The 11,332-nt window shown below is 36.7% G+C and overlaps 3 protein-coding genes across 5 annotated transcripts; all 3 read left to right on the top strand.

The window, feature by feature from the left end:
• The first annotated feature begins 1,769 nt into the window (after positions 1 to 1,769).
• LOC110791930 (uncharacterized) lies at positions 1,770 to 7,032 on the top strand. 3 transcript variants are annotated; one of them, XM_056836072.1, is made up of 13 exons: positions 1,770 to 1,942; positions 2,379 to 2,590; positions 2,722 to 2,848; positions 3,321 to 3,448; positions 3,593 to 3,662; positions 3,756 to 3,858; positions 4,225 to 4,342; positions 4,515 to 4,596; positions 5,279 to 5,340; positions 6,034 to 6,106; positions 6,199 to 6,282; positions 6,418 to 6,498; positions 6,640 to 7,032. In XM_056836072.1, exons 2-13 carry the CDS (start codon positions 2,382 to 2,384, stop codon positions 6,802 to 6,804), a joined length of 1,302 nt encoding a protein of 433 aa, XP_056692050.1. In that variant the 5' UTR covers positions 1,770 to 1,942; positions 2,379 to 2,381; the 3' UTR covers positions 6,805 to 7,032. The 3 variants fall into 3 exon arrangements, with proteins under 3 accessions (XP_056692050.1, XP_056692053.1, XP_056692046.1); XM_056836075.1 differs by having other exon boundaries at positions 1,783 to 1,942; positions 2,398 to 2,590; positions 3,326 to 3,448; XM_056836068.1 differs by having other exon boundaries at positions 1,784 to 1,942; positions 2,398 to 2,590.
• A 265-nt stretch (positions 7,033 to 7,297) lies between these two features.
• On the top strand, positions 7,298 to 7,873 carry LOC110791931 (photosystem II 5 kDa protein, chloroplastic-like). The gene has a single exon (XM_021996701.2). It carries the CDS (start codon positions 7,398 to 7,400, stop codon positions 7,707 to 7,709), a length of 312 nt encoding a protein of 103 aa, XP_021852393.1. The 5' UTR covers positions 7,298 to 7,397; the 3' UTR covers positions 7,710 to 7,873.
• A 286-nt stretch (positions 7,874 to 8,159) lies between these two features.
• On the top strand, positions 8,160 to 9,654 carry LOC110791929 (aspartic proteinase CDR1-like; the record flags this gene model as incomplete). The annotated part of the gene is made up of 1 exon (XM_021996698.2): positions 8,160 to 9,654. A coding segment is annotated over one exon (1,326 nt), but the record flags the coding sequence as incomplete, so codon positions are not given.
• Between the last annotated feature and the right edge of the window lie 1,678 nt (positions 9,655 to 11,332).

Below are 11,332 nucleotides of genomic sequence, written 5' to 3'. Positions count from 1 at the left end.
CGAAGGGAAAATCCGAAGGTAAAATTCGAAGGTCAGAACCGAAGGAAAAAAACGAAGGACAAATCCGAAGGACAAATCCGAGCCAAGGTATAAATTCCAAGCTGTAAGCGACAAGCTGAAATCGACTTTTACTTGGACGTGATCAAAATCAAAACCCAACCCACTTTTTAAATAGAATTGGGTTTGGGGGGCATGTTGTTGGGGTGTTAAAATGGGCACACCATTTTAACCCAAAAGCCAATAAAACTCATTCAAGCCCAACATCACTTATAAGGCCCCAAAGGCCCAACAAGGCACTATATCTAACCATAGAGAAGCCACCCTACTCTCTCTCTCTCTCCCCAAAATACTCTCATTTTATACACCAATTGTACTGACTTCAGCGTCGGAGGCTCCGCCTCGGGGATCCCCCCTTGGCCCGGAGTTCATCTTGCAGGCACCGTACGTGGCCGGATCTCAAAACACCAAAGAAGCTCATACCATCTTTTCAACCCCGAAACACACTGTATAAAATCTATACCGGTGACAATCATTAACTTTTTATCGTACTCCATTGTTGAGGTAGTCTACATCGCTGGTCACCATCGACAAATTGACCCCATACCCACCCTAAAAAAATAAATAAATAATTGGAAAGATGGCCCACCCTTAAATAAATGTCCACAAGTGTTGCTAACTTGTTATATACTGTCAACGGTAATATAAGTATTGTCATTGTTGTATATATACTGTCATTGTTTAAAATATTGTCACAATCACCCAAAAAAAAGGAAATTACGTATACAAGTGTAATGAAACAGAAAAAATAAAAGGACCACTTAAATGAATGGATAAAAGTGTTGCATATTAAATGAATGGGTAAAAGTATGTATACAAGTGTTACATAAGTATTACGGAGTATCATTGTTTGCATAAATTCTGTCATTGTTGTATTAAAATATTGTCATTGTTGTATTAATTACTGTCATATTGCCGATACATAGTAATTTATTTGACTTTTCAACTCATGAAGCGAAGATACAATTTCGCCCTGAGTATGAGGTCAGTTTGTCGCTGGTGACCAGCGATGTAGCCTGCCTCCTCCATTGTTTATGTTTTTTATTTACTTGATTTGAGGAATACAAATTTTCGAGGCATGCTACATCGATGTCCACCAGTGACAAAAAAAACCATACCCACCCATTTTTTTTTTTAAGTTGGAAAGATTGCCCCCACTTAAATAATTGTGTACAAGTGTTGCTAACTTGTTATATACTGTCATCGGTAAAATAAGTATTGTCATTGTTATAATATATACTGTCATTGTTGTATTACAATACTGTCACAATCACCCAAAAAAAGGAAATTATGTATATAAGTGTAATGAAATAGAAAAAGTAAAGGGACCACTTAAATGAATGGAAAAAAGTGTTGCATATTAAATGAATGGATAAAAGTATGTATAGAAGTGTTATCATCGTTTACATAAATACTGTCATTGTTGTATTGAAATACTGTCATTGTTGTATCAATTACTGTCATATTGCCGATATTTAGTAATTTGTTTGACTTTTCAACTCATGTAACGAAAATACCATTTTGCCATGGATATGGGGTCTTTTTGTCGCTGGTGGACAGCGATGTAGCCTGCCTCCAAATTTTCTGACCAAAAATTTGTCATGCGCAAATTAAAATGGAAATATGGGCTTGAAATAAAATTTGGGCCCTGACCCAGGCAGACGAGATAAAACGACGCCCAAACTAGAGCCACAAGATAAAATATACAAGTACGGAGTAATTCTCTCCCCTCTAATTTTGTGTTTTAAGTTTACAAGATCAAAAATACCACCCGCAAAATTCTTGAATAGCTTCACTCTTCAATCTTCAATCTTCATCCTCCTCCTCTTTGTTGCTGCTGCTGCAGTTCCAAACGCCTCCAGATAATTAATTTCTTCAATTTCAAGTAAAACCCTAACTCCCTTTCTATTCTCTCTCTTTATCAAGTTTTACTTTCCTTTTCTAGCTATAATTTTCTCTTGCAGTAGTTCATTTTGTTTATCAACTTCTGTTTTATTCAATTTAAAAATTGTGGGTCATGATGTTGAGAAGAGATAGAGACATTATTTGGTTGCTCTATTAATTTGAAGTGATTGTGTATTTGGGAATTAATTCATCATCCAAAGTCTTGATATTTACTCGTCAATTTTATTCTATCATTCTATGGATGTAGTAAGATTTAGATTAAAGGGTTCACTAATTGGTGTATCTGTAATAATATTGTGTTGTGATTTGTGTGTTAAAAGTGCAATCCTTTGGAGTAATATTGTATTTGTAGCTAATGTTGTTTGTTATGTGAGTGAACTCCTACATTTTATTCATGGAGGGTATGGTCTGATTAGGGCATGATGAGGTCTGCAGGGTATACTGTCGTTGCTTCGTGTGCTCCTGTACTTTGTTTAGTCATTCAAACTCGGCCTCGGTCTCGGTTTTCATCCAAATTAATTGCTGTAAATTCATCAACATCAAAGAGATTGTACTGTGTTGGCTCAGGCCACACATTACATAAAGGATTAACAATGGTTGTTGCCCGCTACCCTCCTCCCCTCTTCAGGTGTGTTTTCTTCTTCCATTAGGGTTTTGAACCATGCTGTCTTTTTCATTTGAATAACTTTCCTAAATGAATTCCATTGTGATATGAAATGTCTCATCTACTAATTTGATTTGATTTGATTTGATTCCCAGTGTCGCCCCAATGATGGAGTGGACAGACAATCACTTTAGGGTGCTTGCACGAATCATATCGAAAAATGCTTGGCTTTACACGGAGATGCTTGCTGCAGAAACCATTGTATTTCAGAAGGGTAATCTGGTTAGTGAAGATCCTCTGCTGTTCAAGGCCTAAGACTTGGGCTTTTAATACGACACCTTTGGAACACAATTTTTTTTTTTTTTTTGATTGATTTTTTTGTTACTGGATTTCGATTAAAACACCTGTTATCTTAATCCCTGATCTAGACCTTATTATGAAACCAAAGGGGGGAGGTGGGAAATGAATATATTCGCTGTTGTATATGCTTTGTGTTTCGATGCTTATTGCTTAACGTGAAATTGGCTTTCAATAATTGAACATGAAATTGATGGTTTCTTTTTACTTATGTGTTCTTATTACTGGTTTGCATATTTCATCGGATATGGGACTGCGAGAGCATGTTGCTTTAATAGTGAATATTGAGTGCTAGCATCTATTAAGTTTGGCTGTGGACATTTTTTCTGAGGGACATTATTCCTGTATATATGGGATTGATTGGGTCAAATATAATTTATTTATTGAAAATGTCCAGGACAGGTTTTTGGAATTTACCCCTGAGCAACATCCAATAGCTCTTCAAATTGGTGGGAATAACTTGGAGAATATTGCAAAAGCGACTCAACTTGCTAATGCTTACGGCTATGATGAAATTAACTTAAAGTTGGTACTCCGTACTTGACATCTTTTTCTATTATGGCTAATTTTTCTACCTGTTTACTGTTTAGTGTTATTTTCTTCTTTTATTTGGCTGGTCCCTATCATTCTCTGTCTTACAAAAATGCCGGAACCTTTTCTTTTTACCAGTTGTGGATGCCCTAGCCCCAGGGTTGTCGGACATGGGTGTTTTGGAGTTCGTCTGATGCTCGACCCAAAGGTTCGGACCTATCTTTACCGCCATTACCATCTTTTAATTTAATTGCTAGTAAGATTCTCTAACTTTAATACTCTTTGGCCTTTGCAAGGAAAGTTTGTTGGGGAGGCCATGTCAGTTATTGCTGCCAATACAAATGTTCCTGTGACTGTCAAATGCCGTATTGGTGTTGATGATTATGATTCGTATAATGAGCTGTGTGAGTGATTTCTTTGAACATCAAATGTCTTTTTATTAGAATATGGAGTAGTAAAATTGTGTTTTGGTACTTGCACAATTTGCCTCTTTGAGTCTTTGGTTGCATTCTTACTTCTGAGGTCTCTGATTCTCTTCTCCTCTCTCCCTCTCCCCTACCTGTTAAACTCTTGTGGTTTCTGGGCCCTGGTTCTGCTTGTAGTAACTCTATGTGCCAATTGGAAAAAGGAAAATACATCTTTACCATATTGCTTTCTTGTTGTCCTTTTGAAGATTTTGTTTTAGATTCTTGGTTTCCAAATGTGTAGTTAAAGTTTGACTGTGATGCTGTCTGATGCTCCTATCAAATTCCTACTTTCCTGTTATCCAGGTGATTTTATCTATAAAGTATCTTCAACATCTCCTACCAAACATTTTATCATACATTCACGGAAAGCACTTCTCAATGGCATTAGCCCAGCTGAAAATCGATCAATTCCTCCACTCAAGTATGTTGGTATTTTAATTCATGCTATTTCAAAGCTGCCTTCTCTGCCAGAAGCATAGACTAAATTAAGCTGAAGTCTGTGGTCGGAGGATATTATTTGTATTACAGTTGTTTTCGATATAGCTCTGAACTTGAATTGAAGACTGATGGGTTGATTTAATGTGTTTACACAGATATGAATTCTATTATGGTTTAGTACGTGACTTTCCAGACTTAACGTTTACAATAAATGGAGGCATAAATTCGGTTGAAGAGGTAAAATCTCTTTGTAGCTCCTTCAGTGGTTGTATAATAATCATTCGTATTCTGATATTCCTTTGTTTGTAAGTGGTGGCTGGGGGGGGGGGGGGGGGGGGGGGGGGGGGCTAAATCAATTTAATGCTTGTTTTATGTTGCCTGGAGGCTCATGATGTGTTTTCAGTCTGAATCTTAAATGTTGGATGTGCTTCATGTCTAGATCTTAAGAAAAGTTATATCTTTCCATTTTCCCTTTTTTTTTTTGGAAATATCCCCAGTGAATCAGTTTGCTATGTTTGTTCTATGAAACCATTTTCCGTGAGCATTTATAGGTCGACTTCTGTGAAAATTTTACAAGTAATCGCTTAGTTGATGACAAATCCCTGTGGACAATGGTATAATCTTAGCAATGCTGTTAAGCATTGAGATTATTCCTCAAATGTAGCATTGGAATTTATTCGGATGGTCGTTTGATTTATTTGGGTGGAAAGAGCTTTTAGAAACTAGCCATGCTGCCGTAGAAAACGTATCTTATGAACTTTGACAGTATAGATACTGGTTATGTGTTTTTTGTTTTATTATTTCTTCTTATGATGCTATGTCGTCATTATTTTTGTCTCATTCTCCTTTGCTGATGATTTTGATATCTTAAATCTGATGTTCTCTTAGTCCTCCTGATATCTCTTTATCTGGTTCAAAGGTGAATGGAGCACTAAAAAAAGGAGCTCATGGAGTAATGGTTGGTCGTGCTGCTTACCATAAGTGAGTACATCCCAGAGTAATAAGTCCTGTTAGTTTTCTTTGCCATTATTCTGTTTGGACTGTCGATGGAATTATATACTTCAGTAATTTGGAACTTTCTATGGCTGGGACTTCTACGAGTGTTTTTCTGTAATAATTTACGTACTATGTTCTGTCATCATATTGTGTTCTTTGATTTTGCAGTCCAAACTTAGATCTTCACTGATATGTGAAAATATTACGGAGTACTTGTAATTGATAATTAGGAAGGACAATTAGTAGGGGGAGGTAAAACTCTAAGTGATTAGACGAGAGAGATAGGTGGATCATAAAATGAATCATCATAGATCTTGTAATAGAAATGTGATGGTCTTCCTTTTTTTCTTTCTTTTCCTGGCTTTAAGTGTTTGTTTGCTTCTATTATTTCCATTCGTCTCCCGAGGAAAAGAGCCTGATTAGGGCCTATTTTAGCTTGTCTAAATGACGCATTTTGGCCTGAACTAGGAAAATCTATGCATAGCTCTCGTACAAGAATCCTAGTTAACTATCTGATCTGGTTATGGCATCTCTCCATTCGCTTGAATTTCATTAAAAACCTGCTATGCTGAAGATGAGTTTCAATGGTTTTATTTGGATGCATTCTTGGAAGTTACCATGTGCCTTTTCCTGTACTTGATATTGCAAATTTTGATGAGAACTATATCTATGTCGCAGCACTTGGCAAGTGTTGAGAAACGTTGACTCTGAAGTCTATGGTGATCCTCCTAGTGATCTTACACGTCGTCAGGTTAGCCATACATATTGTGTCTGATGTCTTTGTGTCTGATGTCTTTGATATGTGGGTGTCATTCATTTTGCTAACAATCACCTTTGTATTAGGTTTTGGAGAAATACACCGAGTATGCAGATTCCGCTCTTGGCAAACATGGTAATAATAGACCAAATGTTCGGGATTTGGTCAAGGTACACATTTGATTCCTTTGTCAGATTGATTGTTGGCATATAAAGTATTTTTGCACGCTTTGTCTTTATTTATATCTTTAATCTTGTTTTTCAACTGCTGAAATGTTTATTCTCCTGTTTAATTATGTGAAACAGCCTTTGTTGAACCTTTTTCATTCTGAGCCTAGAAATGCTGTTTGGAAGCGCAACGTGGATGCTGCATTTTTCCATTGCACGGTAGCCTTCCACTGAAATTCATTAGTTTATTTGTTAATGTTGTTCTCTCTGTTTTTTGGGAGATTGTACATATTTTAACAATCATTTTGTTGCATCTGCGGTTTCCTCACTCACTCATTAATCATTGTTGAACCTTTACAGACAGTCAAACAAGTCCTTGAAGAGACATTGCCCATTATTCCAGATTACGTCCTTGATTCACCAGCTTCAAGAGTGCCACCCAGTCGCGGAGATATTTTTGCTGACGTGGATGATCTCATGCCTTCCCCGTATAAATTGAATGAGCCGGAGTTACAATATGCTTAGTTTGTCGTATATTGAAGTTTTTCTTACAGATTATAATCACCCATTAAATTATTTGGTCACCTTCAAATTTGAGTTTACACAATGTATTCTTCATTTTTTGGAAAATGATTAATGGCCCTAGACCGGGACCATATGATATAATGTACTCTATTTTCTACAAGGAACAAAGTAGTCCGTATTCAATACAAAGTGTATTTGAAAATGATAATGCAAACACCTTATTCACTATATTGTTTCTTATCGATTTTTTTATTACATTGTATTTATTTCTGTGGCTCAACATCAATCATCAATGGAGTTGTATTGATGACGGACTGAGTCATCTGGTTTCGCTACGGTTGTAAATTTTAAGCCACTGATGAAAAATTATTAGATAATCCACGTGGATGTTTGATAATTTGCCAAGTAGGACTAAATCAACATTGACAGATGTCGGAAAATTGTTGGTGAGGATAATACAGGGATAAGATGCTAAAAAGTTTCAGGTTGAAATTAAGCTAAGCAGTAAGCTATCTTCTTCCTCAACATACTGTGAGATACCCACACAGATAGAGTTGCATAACTTGATTTTGAACTCCAACAACAGGGCATTCATGGCTTCAGTTAGCATGGCAGCTTCTTTCCTCGGTGGCGCCGCCACTCTTTCTCCTGCAGCTGCTTCTCAAAGGAGGCTTGTCATCACCAACAGTGTTAAACCCAACACAGTGAAGCTCAGCTCTGAGACCAATCAAGAGAGCAGCAACAATGGAAGGAGAGAGATGATGTTTGCTGTCGCAGCTGCTGCCATTTCTTCTGTTGCCGGAGTTGCAATGGCCGATGAGCCCAAACGTGGTACCCCAGAAGCTAAGAAGAGCTACGGTCCTGTTTGCGTTGCCAACCCAACTGCTAGGATCTGTAATTACTGATAATCATGCACTTTCTTATCACTCTTCTGCATTTCAATTTCAATTTCAATTTCATGATTATGATTATGATTATTATGTTATTTAATCTTCAATTGAGAATTGAGAACTCTGCTTAATTATATGAATCTTATTAATTAATCAATTAAAGTTAATTTAGTACTCCATATTATACTATTATCATCCGTTATGCTTTCATTTACTGCTGCCTTAATTCAGTATAATTGTTGTTTTGCTTCATCTTCTAGTGATCAAAACTCAAAAGTTGATTGATCACCCTTTTCTTTTCATTTATATTCCACATCTCTTTGCCTTGTTTGCTTATTATTGCAGTTTATTGAATCAATCAATTAATTAACCTATGGCTTTTCGCTTAACCTTTCCTAGTGTTATCTCCCCTTATAAATCTCTCCTTTTCTTTGCAAATCAATCCATCTGTTTACAAGCTAATATTTCCCTTCAATCATGGCAGCATCTTTCCTTGTAAACATGCATTACTCATTCTTGTTCATCTGCCTTTCTTCCATACTAGCAGCATCACTAGGCTTCACTGTAGACCTCATTCACAGAGACTCCATTCTTTCTCCTCTCCATAACCCCACCAAGACTCATTGGGAGCGGCTGCATGATGCCCTTCGCCGCTCCACCAGCCGTGCCCGTTACTTTGATGTGTCAGCCTCACGAGCAATGGTCCAGTCCCCGGTGATAGCTGCCAAAGGGGAGTACTTAATGAACATATCAATAGGTAGCCCCCCACTTATCTTGCTTGGGATAGCTGATACAGGGAGTGACCTTACTTGGACTCAATGCAAGCCTTGTGTCCAATGTTACAAGCAGAGATTACCCCTTTTTGACCCCAAAAAATCCTCCTCTTATAAAAAAATACCATGTGGATCCCCTCTTTGTTACACTAACTTGGCAACTAAGACTTGTAACTCAAATGGTGATTGTTCTTATTACTATTCCTATGGGGATAAGTCCTACACCAACGGAGTCTTAGCCTCTGAGACTGTCACATTCGGGTCCCACACACCCTCGTTTCCTCAAGTGTTAGTCGGGTGTGGGTATGATAATGGCGGTAACTTCAACGACAAAGGGTCAGGTATAATCGGGCTAGGGGGAGGTGCATTATCTCTTGTTTCCCAAATAAAGCCTAGTATTGGTGGGAAATTCTCATATTGCTTAGTACCCTTCTTTAAGACTAGTTTAGTTGGTAAAATCAGCTTTGGGCCCGAGGCATTAGTCTCTGGTTCAGGGGTAGTTTCAACACCTCTAGTAAAGAAAAGTCCATCTACATTCTATTACCTCACTTTAGAAAGCATAGGAATTGGAAATATAGAGTTTGATTATAGAAAAAGATCAACCTCTTCAAATACAAAATCAAAGTATGCTGAGGAAGGTAATATTATAATCGATTCAGGAACAACATTAACATTATTACCTGAGGAATTCTATCAGGATTTAGAAGCAGAGTTGAAGAAAAACATTAAAGCTGAACCAGTTGAAGATCCAGAAGGAATTATGTCATTATGTTATAAGAATGATGCAGATATGGATGTACCGATTGTTAAGGTGCGTTTTGCTGGAGCAGAACTCGAACTCAAGCCTTCAAATACATTTGTTAAAGTGCAGGAAGATATGGTGTGTTTTGCAATGATACCAGCAAATGAGATGGCTATCTTTGGGAATTTGGCACAGATGGATTTTCTTGTAGGGTATGATCTTGAAGAGGGCAAAGTCTCCTTTAAATCAGCTAATTGCTCTCACCTTCAATTCTGATGTCTTCCACTTAATTCCTTCTTCCTACTAGTTGATAGATCATAGATGTTTCATCAATAATAAGCAAGATTTGGTTTCTTTATGTCTAAATGTTGAATTCCCTTAACCAAAGTCTTGGATATGTTTTGGTTTCATAATATTATCCATTCATAAGATGCCGAATATAAAATGTTACACTCCTTGTCAAAAAAAAAAAAAAAAAAGAATATAAAATGTTACAAGTTCACACAACAATTAATTTCTCTTCATACTTAATTGACTCATGAATCATGATGAACAACCACACACATTTCTGGACACGCTAGTTCATTCAATTTTTAGAGTATAGTCTACATGATACGGAGTAGTATGTTAGCATTATGAATACTTGTATTTGCTTAAAAAAATATTGCTTACAAATATTGTTTATATGTTCCCTAGTATTTTCTTTAAGAGAGAAATATGTTTCATACTTCAATATTTATTTTTGAAAGTAACTTTTTTTTAAAAAATTAACCAATGGGGCCCTTAAATAAAAATTTAACACGTGAGTAAAGACGTAAAGTAGATCCGACACGTGAGTGATAGGCAAAATCAAGTACTGTGAGGACGTCTGTGTCAAAGTGGTTTATGTTCAAAATAGACAAAAGTGACTCTTATGAGTACTACTTAATTGTGTATTAATATGAGTCATTTGCGTTATTAATACGTACTTTATCCTGGTAATAAAAAAATTGTATTGTATGACCTTGTCCAATTTTGTCACAAACCCCTTTACCAAACCTCATATAGTCATATAGTATGGGTAGGGGTGTCAAATTGGGTCATCGGTTCGGTTCCGGTTCGGATTCATCGGTTTCGGTTGAAACCGGTTCATTTTGCTATCAGTTCGGTTCGGTTTGGGTTGAAAAATTAACGGTTCGGTTCGGGTTCGAGTTATGTGGTACGGGTTCATATCGGGTAGGGTTCGTATCCGGTCGGGTTTGTATCGGGTCGGGTTCATATCGGGTCGGGTTCATATTTGGTCGGTTCATAAACGGGTTAAGTCGGGTTCACATCGGGTCGGGTTCATATCGGGTCGGGTTCATATCGGTTCGGGTCGGTTTGTAGTCGAGCCAGGTTAATTCGGTTCGGTTTGTTAACGGGTTTAACCGGATTGTAATCGGGTCGGGTTCATGTTTAGTCAGATCAATTCGGATACAAATTACAAACAATGTCGAGTTATTACTAAAATCACATTTTTCAATACGTTTATACTATAATATCTACATTATTAAAGCAAAGTGATAGGTAAAATAGGCCATATAATTTGATTACGTGATTTATAACTAATGTTTTTCTTTTTTGACGAACAACTAATGTAGTAATGTTCACTATCCAATTAATTTCATAAACTTAATTAAGAAAAGTCAGTCAATGTATTCCGTTTCTTTTTTATCTTCCAGTTTGGAGTTTTGGGTGGAAATTAAGAAACTGAAATCTTTTAATGATTGGGTGTAAGAGTAATGATTGGGTGTAAGAGATTGGTATTTGTGAATAAAGTAAGGAGAGAGAAAACATTAAACAAATAAGGAAAATTGAGATATTTTATTAAATTAATGGGAAAATCAGAAAATCTGTTACAAAGAGGGACCACTTTTGTTGAGTTGGGGACCTCAACACCAAAAAGGGACCAATCAGAATTCAGTATTCTCAAACACACGGATCAACATACAATGGATCAACAGTTTCATCATTTTTTCCCCCAAAACTTTTGAGGGAAATTTCCCTCCAAAACGAAATTTAGGATTTCCCTCCAACTAAAAAAACAGAGTACACGTATAAAAGAGTTCTTGTTTTGCAAACATAAATACAACTTGACAAAACTT

This window comes from Spinacia oleracea, chromosome 1 (genome assembly GCF_020520425.1).
Source record: "Spinacia oleracea cultivar Varoflay chromosome 1, BTI_SOV_V1, whole genome shotgun sequence".
Taxonomy (NCBI): Eukaryota; Viridiplantae; Streptophyta; class Magnoliopsida; order Caryophyllales; family Amaranthaceae; genus Spinacia; species Spinacia oleracea.
Note: the sequence above shows the minus strand (reverse complement) of the source record. Positions and strands in the feature narration are given on the sequence as shown.